The sequence below is a fragment of the Pseudophryne corroboree genome, chromosome 9 (genome assembly GCF_028390025.1).
Source record: "Pseudophryne corroboree isolate aPseCor3 chromosome 9, aPseCor3.hap2, whole genome shotgun sequence".
NCBI lineage: Eukaryota > Metazoa > Chordata > Amphibia > Anura > Myobatrachidae > Pseudophryne > Pseudophryne corroboree.
The window spans coordinates 119,830,721-119,849,741 of NC_086452.1; the positions used below are offsets into that span (position 1 = coordinate 119,830,721).

General features: G+C 45.5%; 1 protein-coding gene across 1 annotated transcript in view; it reads right to left on the bottom strand.

The window, feature by feature from the left end:
* QSOX1 (quiescin sulfhydryl oxidase 1) overlaps positions 1-19,021 on the bottom strand; it is a 105,281-nt gene that overhangs the window by 18,828 nt on the left and 67,432 nt on the right. Inside the window, exons 9-11 of the mRNA XM_063939799.1 lie at positions 11,919-12,041; positions 10,744-10,894; positions 1,017-1,193 (exon numbers count right to left, since the gene is read on the bottom strand). Coding sequence (XP_063795869.1) covers positions 1,017-1,193; positions 10,744-10,894; positions 11,919-12,041 — 451 coding nt within the window. The remainder of the gene's footprint in view (positions 1-1,016; positions 1,194-10,743; positions 10,895-11,918; positions 12,042-19,021) is intronic.

Sequence of the window (19,021 nt, forward strand, 5' to 3'; positions counted from 1 at the left end):
GTTGTGTGTTTGTAGGCTCTCTATACTGTATAGCTACTATCCTGTCATATGGGGTTGTGTGTTTCTAGGCTCTCTATACTGTATAGCTACTATCCTGTCATATGGGGTTGTGTGGTTGTAGGCTCTCTATATTGTATAGCTACTATCCTGTCATATGGGGTTGTGTGGTTGTAGGCTCTCTATATTGTATAGCTACTATCCTGTCATATGGGGTTGTGTGGTTATAGGCTCTCTATACTGTATAGCTACTATCCTGTCATATGGGGTTGTGTGTTTCTAGGCTCTCTATATTGTATAGCTACTATCCTGTCATATGGGGTTGTGTGGTTGTAGCTCTCTATACTGTATAGCTACTATCCTGTCATATGGGGTTGTGTGTTTGTAGGCTCTCTATATTGTATAGCTACTATCCTGTCATATGGGGTTGTGTGGTTGTAGGCTCTCTATACTGTATAGCTACTATTCTGTCATATGGGTTTGTGCGTTTGTAGGCTCTCTATATTGTATAGCTACTATCCTGTCATATGGGGTTGTAGCTCTCTATACTGTATAGCTACTATCCTGTCATATGGGGTTGTGTGTTTCTAGGCTCTCTATACTGTATAGCTACTATCCTGTCATACTGGGTTGTATGTTTGTAGCTCTCTATACTGTATAACTAGTATCCGTACGTTTTTTTTTGGTGTTTTTTTTTGTCAGACTGAGGTGTAGTTATTACCCTAGCTTCTTTCTTACAATATGTTGCCTACTTGTTTCACTGCATTAGGTGTTCTATGAGGCTTACTTTTTTATTTATTTATATGTGTATTTGATGTCCTTTATCTTCCTGTTCTCATGTGCACTGGCCACCTAAGTGTGGGACAGTCAGTGATATAAAACCTGTGGCACATGCAGCAGAAGAGGTGAAAGAGGGACAGCATGAGATCTGTGTGGAACTGAATGTCAAAGAGGTGATTGGTCTTTCATATATCACCCAAGAACAGTTGGTATGGCAGCCCCCACTCACATTATATTACCTGCAAGTCTTTTATTGACCATGTTATGACGTATCCACAACCATGAGACAGCTGATTTCCGATCACGAACACTGTTCATTGACTCATCCGCCATTGTCTTAAAGTGTTGAGCACACTCTCTGCAGCCAAAGAAGTAACGGACGTAATCATACATTGCCTGCAAGACCTCTAGACAATCTAAAGCACAAGACAAGGAAAGATGTCAGACCAAATAAAATTCTATTTTCTGTAAAGTTCTGAAAACACTCCTATAAAATAAACATATTATCCACGGGTGTAGTATGTTATGCTGGCGGTCAGGTTCCCGGCGGCCAGCATACCGGCGCCGGAAATCCCGACCACCGGTATACAGACAGCTGGGCGAGCACAAATGAGTCCCTTGCGGGCTCGCCACGCCGCGGGCACGGTGGCGCAACGCTATCTATTCTCCCTCCAGGGGGGTTGTGGACCCCCAAGAAGGAGAAAAGCTGTCGGTATGCTGGCGGTCGGGATTCCGGCCGCCGGCAAACTGAAGACCATCCATTATCCACGTGCATAAAGGCAGGGTTTCCAAATATTCCTCTCTCCTTCTTCTGCAAATTCAGTTGGATGCAGGTTAAAATGAGTCTACAAAGGTTGGGCATGGCCATGCCGTTCACTTTTATTGGTCAATGTAATCTGATGGTGATGATTATGTGTATGCCTTACTTCCTTTCTTTCCTCACACTCACTACTTGACCCATTCCAGTCTGGCTTCCGTCCTCTCCACTCAACTGAAACTGCCCTTACAAAAGTATGCAATGACGTCCATGCTGCTAAATCTAAGGGACACTACTCTCTACTTATTCTACTTGATCTCTCTGCTGCTTTTGACACTGTGGACCATCCTCTCCTACTGCAAATCCTTCACTCCATTGGTCTGCGCGACACTGCCCTCTCTTGGCTGTCTTCCTACCTCTCTGACCGTTCATTCTCTGTCTCTTCTCATGACTCCACCTCCCCCTCACTTCCACTAACTGTAGGTGTACCCCAAGGTTCTGTCCTTGGTCCTCTCCTCTTCTCTATACATCCTCACTAGGTAAGCTCATTAGTTCTTTTGGTTTCAAATATCATCTCTATGCTGATGACACCCAAATCTATCTTTCCTCTCCAGACCTCTCCCCTGCTCTCCTCACTCGTATCTCCAACTGTCTCTCTGCTACCTCTCCCTGGATGTCCCAGCGCTTTCTTAAACTTAACATGTCTAAGACTGAGCTGATCATCTTTCCTCCCTCCCGCATAACCTCACCTCCTACAATCTCATTATCTATTGATGGCACTACTATCTCCTCTAGCCCCCAAGTGCGCTGTCTTGGAGTAATCCTTGACTCCTCCCTCTCCTTCAAACCACACATTTAGCACCTCTCACAAACCTGCCGTTTTCATCTAAAAAATATTTCCAGGATCAGACCCTTTCTGACCCAGGATGCTACTAAGACTCTTATCCACTCACTGGTCATCTCCAGACTGGATTACTGTAATCTCCTCCTGACTGGCATTCCTGACAAACACCTCTCTCCACTCGAATCTATCCTCAATGCTGCTGCCCGGCTCATTTTCCTCACCAAACGCACTACGTCTACCTCTCCTTTCTTACTAGACCTTCACTGGCTCCCCTTCTCTTTCAGAATCCATTTCAAGCTTCTCACACTCGCTTACAAAGCCCTCACCCACTCCTCTCCCATCTACATCTCTGATCTTATCTCCCTTTACACTCCCACCCGTCCTCTTCGCTCTGCTAATGCACGACGACTTTCCTGCCTACGGATTACCTCCTCCCACTCCTACCTCCAAGATTTTTCGCGTGCTGCACCACTTCTCTGGAATTCCCTACCTCGCCCCCTCAGACTCTCCACCTCTCTACAAAACTTCAAACGGGCTCTCAAGACCCACTTCTTCACCAAACCTAGCCAAATCTCATCCTAACCCTCTGTTCTACACTCTCTATGTACCCCATCTGTGTCACCCCTGTCTGTCTACCCCTCCCCTTTTAGAATGTAAGCTCTCATGAGTAGGGCCCTCTTCCCTTATGTGCTTATCCTTTCGTACTTTAATAATCTTCAACTGCATCAACTCCAGCAGTCTTCTGCCACCTAATACTTATTTCAGTGTCATCTGCTGATGTTACTATGTTTATTTACCCTGTACTTGTCCTATACTGTCATCAACTGTAAGTTGCTGTTTTCCTGTTTGATTATTTATGTACTCTGTAATTGGGCATTGCGGAACCCTTGTGGCGCCATATAAATAAAGGATAAAGGATAATAATAATAATAATAATAATAATAATAATAATAATAATAATAATAATATGCTACAGGACCTGTTTACACTGAGGAGTCCTGGGGATATATGTATGAAAGTGTGGTAGTGTGTGTTTTATGTCCACCACAAATTTACTATATTGTGGATTGGAGAGTGAAGCTTCAAACCATGGGCCTAATTCATGTTTGTAGGCAATGGTCGATTATCACACAAGTGAGCCATTATCGGCAGGCTGTGCATGCGTCAAGGTGCCGCTGTGATCCTGCTCGCAATGAGGATTTCATGGGAAAGTGATTCACAGAAAGTGACCATTTGGAGGTGTTGATGGGGAGTGGTTGTAGAAATACAGGCATATCACAGCCGTTTTCAGGGCGTGTATCTGCCGTCAGCTGCAGGCTCGGATGTACAAACACATGGCACCTGCGTTGCTACTGCCGTGTCCAGGCTGCGTAGCCATAGGGCTATCCTAGCAGTCGAAGTTCCTCATTTTTGCATATAGGCGGCTAATGTGTACACAATTGCGAATGGGTTCCAGTGGGCGTCTCTTTTCATTCCTGAGCGGCAGCTTCACTTGCTGATCAGCAGTTGCGAAGCTGAGAAAATAGTACTTGCTAAAGCGTGTGCGTACAAATATGAATTAGGCCCCATGTGCAATGTGTTGTGGTTCTAAAATCCCTAAACCGCATGCAGATTGGACAAACCAGCATGATAAAACCGCATGGAAAGCATCTAGTTTTACCATTAAAAAAAAAAACACATAAGGTATGTTTATTGAGATTTAGGGGGACATTTACTAAGCAGTGATAAGAGCAGAGAAGTGAGCCAGTGGAGAAGTGCCCATGGCAACCAATCAGCACTGAAGTAACATCTATAATTTGCATACTACACAATTATACAGAGCTGCTGATTGGTTGATGGGGCAACTTCTCCACTGGCTCACTTCTCCGCTTTTATCACTGCTTAGTAAATGTCCCCCTACGTTACATAAGACAAATAAGGAAATGCATAAGAAAAAGAAAAAAAAAGGGACAATAACAAACCAAACATGAGAAATTAACTGTCGCAAGGTATAAAGTGGAAATGTAGATTACAAGTCAAAAAATTGTGACAACATGATAGTGTTTCTATATTAGTAACGTAAGAAACTGGAATATCCAGTGGGCCTACTGCGTTGGGTATGCGTGACCGTCGGATTCTGGCCGCCAGAATGCTGGCAGGGGGCCGAGCGCAACGAAACCCCTTGTGGGCTCGCTGCGCTCCCCACACTGTGGGCTCAGTGGCTCGCTGTGCTCTCCACAGGTTCTGTTCCCGCTCTATGGGTGTCGTGGACACCCATGAGTGGGAATAGTTCTGGGTCCCCTTCCGGCATTCTGGCGGCCGGGATCCTGGTGTTGGTAGGCTGGCCGCAGAGATCCTGACCGCCGGGATGGTGACTACATCCCTGTCTGCTTACAGATCAACAATAGCATCAGTGTTGTAGGGCCATATTAGGTGAACGGCGGTGGACAGGGATTTGTGAATGGAAGAGAGTCTGCAGTCACAAAGTTATATGGGGAATCAAACCAAGGAGAACCAGGTGCGCTCAAAATGTAACAGAGTATTGCGACTTTTATATATAAAGTTCTTGTGAGCGGCAGTGTTATTTACCAGAATAACACAGAGGCAACCGTCAAACCCTTGTGATGCACACCTTTGCCAATGCTAGGGTATTAAGCACATATCATTCCATATAATTGGTCATCTAGGGTTAGTTTTACCATTTTAATATAGTAACAGCCCAGTGCTTTCCAGCAGTGAACCTAGTGGTTTATTCAGAGATGAAAGTAGATTGCTGCATACGCACCCAGATCTGCATTCATCTCTGCACATGCTGGGGGCCGCCCGCCCAGAACAGGCAAGGCCGCCCCCCGATGCATCCACAATTAGACTGTGGAGGCATCGGATCCCAAGTTGACCCCTGGCAGTGTGGTCTGGCTTCGCTGTCAGCAGACATTTTTTTATCCGGAGAGGCCGCGTGTGACGTCTTGCAGCCCCCCCGAAAACAGTCCCGGCCCACCCCCGTATTACCAGCGCCGCCCTCACAATGCTGTAACTCCGCAACACCCGTGCCTGTCAATCACATTGCGGCCGCATCCTTCAGAGATGCGGCCACAATGTGTAAGGTCACGGCCGATGCACGTGCGCAGACCACCTGGATGCAGCCGCTGCGATCCTGGTCTGAATGAGGGCCTTGTCCTCTAGTTGGTGTGCCTAAAATATATATTAGGCCCTTGTAACTAGAAAGGCCTAGCCCAATGTTATATGGTATTGGGCCCCTTCTGGAGCCCCCGTTACCCCTGTGTACCATGGTATTATTGTTAAATATAGCATTTGTTGTGGTGGCACTGCAAGTGCCAGAATGCACTGGTGCAATAGTAGACACAACAAGAGTTGGCCTCCTTAATTTAATGTAGAAATATGTCTGTCCCCTTTAATTCTCACAAATTTGAATGAACAATCAGAATTTAAAGACTTGCACCCTCATCCAACACGCAGAATGGCAGGGATACCACAAATAACACAGAGCCTTACGCTGATTCATGATTCACTTTAAGGTATCAATTCAACTAGGGGTGATGGGCATCTTCTATATACAGCTACGCACAAACTTGTCCATTGTGGTACCGTCTACATCGCTGATTCCTATGGGGAGCTTTTCTGGAAATGCACCTCGCCCCTAATGCAATGGACCCCTAAATTTACAGTGATAAAAACCATGACCTTAATAGGTAAATAAGTATACAAAGTAGCCAAACACACAACAAGTCAGCAATCTTAACATAAACTGCAAGATGAAAATGTAAGACGAAAAGAGGATTTGGGTACTTACCGATAAATCCATTTCTCTGAATCCACTCGGGGACACCGGGACACTTCAGACAGCTGGGGTGTGAAGTATGCAGACCGGAGGTGGCACAATCTAACCTAAAAAAATTATGCACAGCCGGTTCCTCCCCCTTCACGCCCCTTATCCCTCAGTTTGAAAAATTTGACAGAGAGAAGAGGGAACATGAAAACAAAGCCCTATGGAGAGGAACCAACCGTAGCAACAAACCAAACAGTAACCAAGAACTATTAACAGAATAATTCAAACTGTTTAACCAGAACACTGCAGTTTGACAGCACCGAGCGGGCATCCAGTGTCCCCGAGTGGATTCAGAGAAATGGATTTATTGGTAAGTACCAAAATCCTCTTTTCTTTTTCATCCACTAGGGGACACTAGAACACTTTAGACAGCTGGGGACATCCCAAAGATACTCCCATGGGCGGGAGTGCTGTCTGAAGCATGGAGAACCAAACATCCAAACATGGTATCCCTGGATGCAAATGAATCAAACTTGTAGAATCGAGTGAACATGTGTGCTGGTGACCACGTTGCCGCTCTACACAGTTGGGTAGTGGAGGCACCTTTAGCCGCCGCCCATGAGGAACCCACTGATCTAGTGGTATGAGCACCTACCCGGAAAGGAACCCTGTTACCACAATTTACCAGATTTAAGCCTGTCTGATGGTAAACCGTATCCATCTTGCTAGAGTCTGCTTAGAAGCCGACCAACCTTCCAACCTTTTTTGGGCCCATCATACAAAACAAAGAGTCAGACTTTCTAATATAGGTCGTAGCCTGTACGTAAATCCTTAAGGCTCTGACCACATCCAAGGACAAGTCCCCCTCCGCAAATCCCTGGAAGGAGGGAACCACAATGGGCTGGTTAATGTGGAAACTGGAAACCACCTTAGGTAGAAACTCCGCTTTTGTACGAAGCTCCGCTCTGTCCTCATGAAAAATGAGGGAGGGACTCTTACACGACAGAGCTCCCAACTCTGAGACCATTGCTGCTAATGCCAAAGCTGGGTAACTTTCCAGGATATATATTTAAGATCCGCTGTCTCCAAAGGCTTGAAAACTGCAGATTTTAAAAATTTGAGCACTAAATTTGGATCTCACGTGGCAGTGGGAGGACGAAAAGGTGGTTGAATTCTCAGCACACCCTTTAAAAATATCTGAACCTCCTGTAAAGACGCCAGACATTGTTGAAACTAATAGAGTGGACGAAGACCACAAGTCTATGTACTTCTTCCATATTCTAATAATGTGCTGCCGTGATTGGTTTCTGTGCAGCTAACATGGTGGGGATAGCCGATGTCGGAATACCCTTGTCTCTTAGAATCCTGGTTTCAAGAGCCACGCCGTCAAACATAGATGGTTCAGGTCTGGGTGAAGGAATGGGCCTTGTGACAATAGGTCGTCCCTCTGAGGCAGCCTCCAAGGATCTTCCGCCAGGAGTCCCCTCAGGTCCGAGTACTAACTCCTGCGAGGCCAGTCTGGTGCTATTAAAATCACCCACGCTCTTTCCTTTTTCACCTTCTTTAACACTCTCGGTATAAGGGGAAACGGCGGAAAAATGTACACCAGATGGTATGACCATGGAATCGCCAGCGCGTCCACCTCTTCTGCTGCTGGATCCTTCGTCTTGGTCACATACCTTGGTAACTGATGGATGTTTCGAGAGGCCATTAGGTATATCTGTGGTAGATCCCATCGTCCTACTACTGTCTCCAAAACCTGTGGGTGTAGGGGCCACTCCCCTGGATGTATATCTTGGCGACTGAGTTTGCTTCCCAATTTTCCACTCCTGGAATGAAGACTGCTGACATGATTATGTTGCGCTTTTCTGTCCACAATAGGATACTTGTGGCCTTCCTTAAAGCCATGCAGCTTTTTGTTCCTCACTGACGGTTTATGTATGCCGTCGCCATCACATTGTCTGACTGTGCTCTCACGTATTGAGGCCACACTAAATCTTCGACCAGAAGAAGTGCATTGTAAATGGCTCTTAATTCCAAAATATTTATTAGAAGGCTGCTCTTCTTGCGGTGACCACCTTCCCTGAAAATTATGTTTCCCCAGTACTGCTCCCCAATCTCTGAGACTGGCATCTGTCGTCAGAATCTTTCAATCCCAGATTCCAAGGCTCTTTCCCGCTGCTAGATTCTTGTGGACTGACCACCAAATTAATGAGGTCCCGGCCTGGGGCGACAAGCGAATCCTTTGGTGGAGAAGCAAATGCATGCCTGCCCCTTGAGCAGTCAGATTCATCTGGAAAGGTCTGGAGTGAAGCCTGCCGTATTGGATCGCTTCATAAGATGCCACCAACTTTCCAAGAAGCTTTACACAGAGATGCAATGACACTGTCTGGTCCTGCAGAACCTGACGCACCATTTTTCTCATGTATCGAATCTTGTCTTCTGGGAGAAACACCTTCAGATCTGACGCATCCTTTAAAGTAGTCATGTTTGGTATCGGTGAGACTATCTTTTTTGACAGTCTAGCCAGGGAGGCGCCACATTCGGCGGAACCTCCCACTTAGACATGACACTCTTGGGCAATGGGTAACTGGCCTCGAACTTCTTTGGAATCTGGAAGCGTTTATCAGGCTACTTTCATGCTTCTCCCATCTGAAACTGGAGAGTCTGAGGGATTGGAAAAAACACTGTTGGTGGTTTCTGGGACTCGAATAAATCAAACACTTCAGGTTCCTTAACTTCTTCCTTAGAGTTAAGGACCTGCTTTACCGCTTCAATGAGGGAATCTAATCCCTTAACCTCAGTGTCCTACTTCTGATGACTGACGTTCATTATCACCTCTAATGACTCTCCTTCCTCCTCATCAATTACAAGACCCTCCTCCTCCGACTCTTCCTGTAGTATAGGGAGGGGTCTCTTAACCGCTTTACACACATTCTTTTCTGCTTGCGCGGGCGGAGTTAGTCTAATTCGGAATTCCTCCATATCTTGGAAAAATACACAGCCCATTCTAAATGCTGCTTGCGGGATTCCGCCATTTCCTTAGAAATATCCGCCAGGGCATGTTCCCATGACCCAGACGGACCACTGCTCCCAGGTTAAGCGTCCATTCCCAAACGTGTCTCACACCACAGAACTGCCAACATTCGTGCTCTTTTTACCACATTTTGAGTATACGTAGCATGTTTTTGCGGTCTTGGTTGGTGCTTTTGACCTGTTGAAACACATGCACACAGACCACTCAGCAGTGCTTTCACCTTATAGGGAGCAAGAGAACTTGGAGTCACATAGCTGGAAATGTTATATTGTTAAAAAATATATATATATTTTTTTTAAACCAGCCTGATGTCTGCAACCCTCACACCACCAACTGAAATACAGCTTGAGTTGACCGGGTTGTAACTTCTGCTGCTCCACCTCCGCAGGACCTGTCAGCAGTGTCCCTTGGAAGATACATAGTTTTATTGACTTGTAGTCAGAGAGATCATCAGCAGCAAAGCTTCTACTCTAACGCGCCAGACAAATAGTAAACAGCTTCAGCTTCTACTAATGAAAGGAAACATACTATTGTTGCTATATGCCCCTTTGTGATTGGTCTCCGTTTGTATCCTCCCCTCAGAGAGGAAAGCCCGCTCCTGTTGCGTGCCCAAATAAAAAATAACTTGGGCGCAACTAAATTTTAATGAACACATCATTAGCCCTCCTGCCCCCCGCTGTTCCTTACGGAGCCTCTTCCAGCTCTACTAACACTCTATCTCTCCTGTCCACAGCTCTCCCCCAACGCACTGCACGGAGCCTCTTCAGCTAGTAAGCGCCATAACCTACATGCCAAGCTGCTGGATCTGTGTACAGACCGTGGCAACTCTAGCGGCTCCCATGCGCCTGCTCCTGAGATTCCGTCACCCCGGACCTCCTTGCCTCCGCAGCCAGTCTGTGCTGTACACTCAAACACTCTAAAAAGCAGCTCTGTTAAGGAAAACACTCTAGCGAGCGGCTCTGTTGAGGACTAACACTGCAGGGGGAGGCTATAATCAGCTATGAGGCAGCCATTACTCACTTTTCTTTGCTGCTGATCTCGATCTTCTGATAGAGACGCCGACTCCTTCAACCAGGGTCTTGGTCTCTCTAGCACCTTGGAGACCTTCTCAACCCTTTCAGATGGGTTGGTTTAGCTCCAGTTAGTACTTTCTTAAAGAATAATTCAGTAATGGAGCAGGAGCTCCTTTTCCTGTGCTGCACCTCCAGCACAATTTTTCAAACTGGGGGACAAGGGGCGTGAAGGGGGAGGAGCCGGCAGTATTTTTTTTTCTAGGATAGATTGTGCCACCTCCGGTCTGCATACTTCACACCCCAGCTCTCTGAAGTGTTCCAGTGTCCCCTAGTGGATGAAAGAGAAAGGTAAAATATTTGCAGAATCCCAGGAATCAGCACTCAGAACATCACGCATTTTATCACAGGAAAGACTACTCTGAAAAGGTGATTCCACCTTTAGTCAATTTTAATGTACTAGTTGTCCTGGTGCTTTATGTTTGTTTTGTTTTGTTTTTGTTTGTTTTAGACAAGGCAGGTTATTCATTCAGGAATTATACTAGTACTCACAAGATTTTTCATTGTCAGATTCCATTTCTGCAGCTCTGACAGTCAAAAGGTGGAACAGCGTCCAGACGGTACAAGGAAAGCCTCGATATTCAGGCTTGGATCCCTGACATCCAACGTAGTTGACATGCGGTGCCAGCACAGCATTCTGAACCTTGGGAAGGACAGACAAGGAGTCACCAAGTGTAGAGGCAGAGGCACACGTGTTACATATACTGTAACTGAAGTAGAGCTGGGTTTATGTCTGCTTTATTAGCGTATGCATGTGCAATATCTTACTGCGCATGTGTAGAGTTTGATGCGTCTTACACAGGGCCCTCATCAGCAGTGTAGGCCCCTGGGCACAGCAATGCACTGGGGCCCCTACCCATCCTCCAGCGGTAAGGGTGGGTGGTGCTATCAGAGGCTGCTTTTATGTCCTGCGGGCGGTAGGGGGTGTTTTATCTTCACTCAGCATGTAGGACCTGAGCAGTAATTTCTGCTAATTCCTCCTTTACTGCACAGATGGTGGGAAATAGGGCGGGAGGGAGAACACAAAATTGTAGAAGGGGGCATTGGGCTGAATGAAAGAGCCCCGGTACATTTCTTCCAGTGTGGTAGGGGGTGATTAATACACTGGGGAGGGGTGCATAGTAGAGTGGGCTTAAAACTCATCATTTTACAGTGGGAGGGCAGTTTGCTTGACTGTAAAAATCTCCAGTTCCTGGAAATAGATTTCTTAGCTTTCAATGGAATAAAATTAGATTCCCTAGGGTCGATTTTCAAAAATCTGGTACCCCTGGAAAAAGGGGTCCCTCAGCTATCAGCCTAGAGCTCTTATACTCCTGGGGTCCTTGGGCAACTGCCCATTGAGCCTATATGAAAAGACAGCCCTGGTTTTACACCTACTGATTTCTATGTAAACCTTGTACAGTGCTGCATACGCTTTGTAGCACCTTATAAATAAAAGCTAATAATAATATAACTGGAGAGATGCATTGGAGTGAAAGGATGGACTTGTAATAGCTGCTTGGATGCAGTTACATCTGTAGGGAGATGGAAGGTGTCTCTCTTGTGGGTACTGCAGGACATGTACACCAGGGCACAATAATGATGATTACCAGTAGCACTAACTAGCTAGGCATGCTCAACAGACAGGCCTCATTTTATAGCATGGGATGACCATCAGATTAACTCACTTGATTCTTGTTGTTTACAACGTCTGCAAAGTCCTTGTACGACACTATGTCCTCTGACTGTTCTGTTAGCCAGTTATGGATATTCCCCAGAAGTGTGCTGAGGAAGGGGCGGGCGGGAAAGTACTGCAACAGAAATGCATTATAAGCAAACTTGGAGTGACTCCGAATAAAATGCAATTTGGTCACAACTAAATTATTGTAATAGAAGTAAGCTGAAACAATTCAGTATATTTTACAAACAGTAACTTGCAATAAAAAAAATAATAATTCAGTTTTAAAATCACAGGACATATTGAGAGCAGGAGGAAATCTAATAGTGAGACTTTAATGCAAAAATATTAACTTGGCTCCCTCTTGTGGCTAGTCTATTTAAAACGAATAAATTAGCAATCTATTGGCCTGATTCAGAAATGCAATGCCAATGTTGACGCAGTTGAGCGAAGATCGCCCAACTATGCATGCATCACGGCTGCACTGCACATGCACCAAGTTACCTCTTGCAAAGTCACTTGCAGTGGCGAGTTATTCGCAAAGTGATTGACAGTTAGTGTGTTGTGATTTTGAGGAAGTATCTCAGCCTACATTTGTGGTCTCGTATGCAGAAAACATGACACCAGCGTCTCAGTTCCTGCGGCCATTCTGGGTAACCACAGATTTACTCAGATGATCGATTATTGGAGGATCTGCGAGCACTGCTGCGTGTTTGTATGCAGATGTTAATATTTGCGAGGTCACCGGTGGGGGACTCAATCCATTTCCAGGCGGCGCATAAGCAGATTTTAGCTCATCTGCTGCATGCAGTATAGCAGCTGGCAAAGTATTAGCATACACATTTGAACCAGGCCCTACCGGTAAATCCTTTTCTCATAGTCCATAAGGGATATTGGGGGAAACTAGTACGATGGGTAGAGACGGGGTCCAAAGGAGCCAGTGCACTTTAAATTTCTACAACTATGTGTGCTGGCTCCTCCCCTCTATGCCCCCTCCCACAGGCAGTTATATGTAAAAACGTGCCCGAAGGAGAAAGGACATATATGAGAGAATGAACATGATAACAGAAATGGTGGTGAGATTTACACACCAGCACACCACTAACATATAACAACCAGCAACAGCTGGTAACAACAACAGCTGAACAGGTAACTGTAGAACAAAAACCTGCAGAAACGTCCACGCACTGAGGCGGGCGCCCAATATCCCTTATGGACTACGAGAAAAGGATTTACCGGTAGGTATTAAAATCCTATTTTCTCTAGCATCCATAAGGGATATTGGGGGAAACTAGTACGATGGGGACTTCCCAAAGCTTCCAGAACGAGCGGGAACGTGTGGAGACTGCTGCAACACCACCTGCCCAAACAGGGTATCCTCTGGCCAGGGTATCAAATTTGTAGAACTTCACAAAAGTGTTCTTTCCCGACCAGGCAGCAGCTCGGCATAGTTGCAAGGCCGAGACTCCATGGGCAGCCGCCCAGGAAGAGCCCACTGACCTTGTAGAGTGGGCCTTTAGAGACTAAGGAACAGGTAAGGCTGCCGACACATAGGCCTGTTGGAAAGTAAGCCTAATCCAACGAGCAATGGACTGCTTCGAAGCAGGGCAACCCTTCTTCTGCGCATCATAGAGCATGAACAAGGAGTCCATCTTTCTGGCCCGAGCTGTACGCTTGACATATATCTTCGAGGCATGCACAGCATCCAATGCCTCCGGAGGAGCAGAAGCGTCAGAACTGGACGGAACCACAATAGGCTGATTCAGATGAAACGTGGAGACAGCTTTTGGCAGGAACTGCTGTCTAGTCCGGAGCTCTGCTCTGTCCTCGTAAAAGAGCAAGTAGGGACTTTTACACGATAAGGTCCCCAATTCTGAAACACGTCGAGCAGAAGCCAGGGCCAGTAACATCACCATCTTCCACGTGAGGTACTTGTCTTCTACCATCATCAGAGGTTCAAACCAGGAGGACTGCAGAAATTTAAACACTACAAACAAATCGCAGGGCGCCGTAGGCGGCACAAAGGGAGGTTGTATGTGGAGTACCCCTTGCAAGAAGGTCTGAACTTCTGGCAACACTGCCAATTTCTTCTGAAAATGGAGAGAGCTGAAATCTGGACCTTAATAAAACCCAGACGCAAGTCCTAATCCACACCAGCCTGCAGGAAACGTCCCAAGTGAAACTCTGCACCAAGAGACATATCTGCTCCAGATATGATGATAGTGTTTTAAAGTCACAGATTTCCTGGCCTGAATCATGGTTGCAATAACCTTCTTGGAAAGGCCCTTGTGAGCTAGAATGTTCCGCTCCACCTCCATGCCGTCAAACAAAGTCGCTGTAATTCCGGGTAGACTAACGGTTCTTGTTGAAGAAGATCTCTTCCAAGTGGTAGAGGCCAAGGGTCTTCGACGGACATGGCCAGAAGATCCGCGTACCACGCCCTCCGAGGACAATCCGGGGCAATCAGAATTGCCTGGACATCTTGATTCCAGAGTCGCTTTAGCACTCTTGGGAGCAATGAGATCGGAGGAAACAGGTAGACCAGCCGGTACAGCCAAGGCGACGTCAGTGCGTCCACTGCCCTCGCCTGAGGGTCCCTGGTCCGCGAGCAATACCAGGGAAGCTTCTTGTTGAGACGAGAAGCCATCATGTCTATTTGTGGGCAACCCCACCGGTCGATGATCTGCTGGAACACCAGATGGTGGAGCCCCCACTCTCCCGGGTGGGGATCGTGATGACTCAGGATGTCCGCCTCCTAGTTGTCCACACCCGGAATGAAGATTGTTCACATGGCTCTTGTATTTCTTTCCGCCCAGAGGAGTATCTTTGACACCTCTCGAATGCAAACTCTGCTTTTTGTCCCTCTTTGTCTATTGATAAATGCCACTGCCGTGGCATTGTCCGGCTGTACCTGGATCGCGTGATCCCGGAGTAGAGGAGAGGCTTGAAGTAGAGCATTGTAGATCACCCGAAGTTCCAGAATGTTGATTAGAAGGAGGCTTCGTGGGCTGACCACCTGCCCTGGAACTGCGCCCCTTGGGTGACAGCTCCCCATCCTCTCAGACTCGCATCCGTCATGAGGAGGGTCCAATCCTGACTCCCGATACACCTACCCTCCAGGAGATTGGAGAACTGTAGCCACCACAGGAGGGAAATCCTGGCCTGAGGTGACAGCTGAATCATCCGGTGCATCTGGAGATGCGATCCGGACCACTTGCTCAGGAGATCCAACTGAAATGTTCTGGCATAGAACCTCCCATACTGGATTGCCTTGTATGAGGCAACCATCATTCCCAACAATCTTATGCCGAGATGTACGGACACTCGAGTAGGTTGGAACACCATGCGGACCATCTCCTCAAGTGTCGATATGGAGCAATAAAAGCTCCCTGGATCTTGCCTTTATCAGAAGATCGTCCAGATAAGGGACCACATTGATCCCCTGGACCCGGAGTTGAAGCATCATCTCCGCCATCACCTTCGTGAATACCCTCGGGGCTGTTGACAGGCCGAAGGGCAGTGCCTGGAATTGGAAGTGATCGTCCAGCAGGGCAAACCACAGGTACACCTGATGACGAGGCCAAATCGGAATATGGAGATAGGCGTCCTTGATATCCAAGGAGACCATAAATTCCTGTTCTTCCAAGCCCACAAGCACTGCTTGCAGGGATCCCATTTTGAACCTGAACACCCTCAAATAAGGATCATGGATTTCAGATTAAGAATGGGTTTGACCGAACCGTCCGGCTTCAGCACCACAAACAGGTTTGAGTAAAACCCCTTGCCGCATTGCAGTAGTGGTACTGGAACAATGACGGTGGACTGGACCAACTTTCGGATAGCCTGTTGTAACGTAACTTGCATATCATCCAAAGCTGGTAAGCTTGATTTGAAAAATAGTTGGTGGGGGAGTGCTGTCGAACTTCAGCCTGTATCCCTTAGAAACGAGCTCTCTGACCCAGGCATCCCGGCAGGAAGTCTCCCAGATGATGCTGAAGTGACGCAGTCGAGCTCCCACCTCGAGATCTCCTCGGGGTGGGTGTGCACCAACATGCTGAGGCCTTAGTGGAAGCAGAACCGGTGGACTGTTCCTGAGAACTGCTGCTTGTAGGTTTTCTGGACTTACTTCTGGTGCCTCTAGCCGCACTAGAGGCACCTCTGGCCTTCGATCGAAATCTGTGAGACAGAAAAGGACTGGACAGATGGCCCCCGGATAGGAGCGTCTCGCTGGCGGGGCCTCAGAGGAGAGAAACGTGGAATTCCCAGCCGTAACTTTGGAAAGCCAGGTATCCAATTCAACCCCAAAAAGCCATTCCCCAGAAAAGGAGAGGGATTTCCCACTATGTTTGGATTCTGCGTCCGCAATCCACTGACACAACCACAAGGCCCTGCGCGCCGACACTGCCATGGCAGACGTCCGAGCATTAATGTTCCCCATCTCCTTGAGGGAATCACAGAGCACACGTGTAGTGTCCTGAATGTGCTTCAGGAGGGTTACCATAGTAACTAAGGGCATATCCCCCGAGACCCCCCCTGAATTTAATCAAACAAAAGAGAGAAATACATCTGCACTCTTGTGGAAATATGACAAATTCTTATATATAGAAAAAACTATAATATCCCCAATATTCTTGTGTCTAAATTAGACCTTATACCTCTCTGGGGGTGCGACCCTAATATAACCAAGCTATGTAACAATACATTAGGAGAACTAGAAGACGGTTCTTAAGTTGGGTGCACAAAGTAAATTTGTTAAATTGATTGGTTTGATAAAACGTAGCTTTTATTGCTTATTTTAATATGAAGATGGTCCTTTTAACTAGGGCACATACAGCAAAATATAGAGGTTAAAATGTAAGACATACAGACAAATAGGTGAAAAGGATTGAAGTAATGTGAAAAAGATTCTTAAAAAGAGGCAACACCACAATAACTCCTGCAGTTGTAAATTTTTAATGTGTAATATCCGAGCCGGATATTTCCTAGGGAGATTATTCTAAATTCATACCTAAATAGACCTATAGAATATCGGCATAAGTAATGTAATCCTTGTATGGCTACTTCAGTTTTCGGATTCTATCTTAATCCTCATAGAGACAGTAGCCGGTCAATATAATCTTTAACCTCTATCGTATCTCAGTCCTTATAGGGATATGAATATCTATATGTCACTCGTGTTCAGCAATTGATATGCTGTGCACAAACTGCAGTAAGTATAATTGGTCCCAATAGTGCTTTAAATTGTCTTTTATTCACATAGAAGGTGTGTCGTGTTTATATTGGAGTTATCATCAGCACTTGTAGGAATAATTAATAAACCAGAGAGATGCACAAATTAATTGATGTGCTTCATGAGGTCACTTGTTACTCCTATATTGTGTCAATCCCCTAGATGTCTGTTTATGACAGTTAGTTGACACAGTTCATTGTAACGGTATTGGTACTTATATGGATACCATAGGTTGTGCTCACTTCAAGCAAGGGTAATCCCAAAGGGATGTGAGAATTATTCCTATATATAGATACTGTATATCACTTCTATATTGATTCTAAAATGAGTATATTGGAGCTGTACTTCATATATTATTGATATTCCGATACAGTCTGCACTGTCTGTTGAATTATGACAGGAGAATGTTTCTCTTAGACCTTATGCTTGTGAAGAGAGAAAGGGCAACAATTGTTGCAAGTGACTTCTAGATAGGAATAAAGGATCTACAATGTATCCTTTGAATCATAACTCATGCAGGTATCTCTTGTTCACACCAAAACTATGTGAAAAGAGATTGAAGAAATGAGCCTTTGCATCTCATGTTTATATACCTATAATAAGGAATAGCAGAGATACCTGCATGAGTTATGATTCAAAGGATACATTGTAGATCCTTTATTCCTATCTAGAAGTCACTTGCAACAATTGTTGCCCTTTCTCTCTTCACAAGCATAAGGTCTAAGAGAAACATTCTCCTGTCATAATTCAACAGACAGTGCAGACTGTATCGGAATATCAATAATATATGAAGTACAGCTCCAATATACTCATTTTAGAATCAATATAGAAGTGATATACAGTATCTATATATAGGAATAATTCTCACATCCCTTTGGGATTACCCTTGCTTGAAGTGAGCACAACCTATGGTATCCATATAAGTACCAATACCGTTACAATGAACTGTGTCAACTAACTGTCATAAACAGACATCTAGGGGATTGACACAATATAGGAGTAACAAGTGACCTCATGAAGCACATTAATTAATTTGTGCATCTCTCTGGTTTATTAATTATTCCTACAAGTGCTGATGATAACTCCAATATAAACACGACACACCTTCTATGTGAATAAAAGACAATTTAAAGCACTATTGGGACCAATTATACTTACTGCAGTTTGTGCACAGCATATCAATTGCTGAACATGAGTGACATATAGATATTCATATCCCTATAAGGACTGAGATACGATAGAGGTTAAAGATTATATTGGCCGGCTACTGTCTCTATGAGGATTAAGATAGAATCCGAAAACTGAAGTAACCATACAAGGATTACATTACTTATGCTGATATTCTATAGGTCTATTTAGGTATGAATTTCGAATAACCTCCCTAGGAAATATCCGGCTCGGATATTACACATTAAAAATTTACAACTGCAGGAGTTATTGTGGTGTTGCCTCTTTTTAAGAATCGTTTTCACATTACTTCAATCCTTTTCACCTATTTGTCTGTATGTCTTACATTTTAACCTCTATATTTTGCTGTATGTGCCCTAGTTAAAAGGACCATCTTCATATTAAAATAAGCAATAAAAGCTACGTTTTATCATACCAATCAATTTAACAAATTTACTTTGTGCACCCAACTTAACAACCGTCTTCTAGTTCTCCTATTGTAGTATTATCCCCCTGAATTTGAATGGCCCAAGAATGAATAGCATGCGTCATCCAGCAACCCGCAATGACCGGTCTTTGTGAGAGGCCGGCTGCAGTGTATATAGACTTTAGGGTAGCCTCTATCTTCCGATCCCCAGGATCCTTCATAGTAAAAGAGCCCGGGGCAGGTAGCACTGCCTTCTTAGACAGGCTAGAGACTGAGACATCCATGCCAG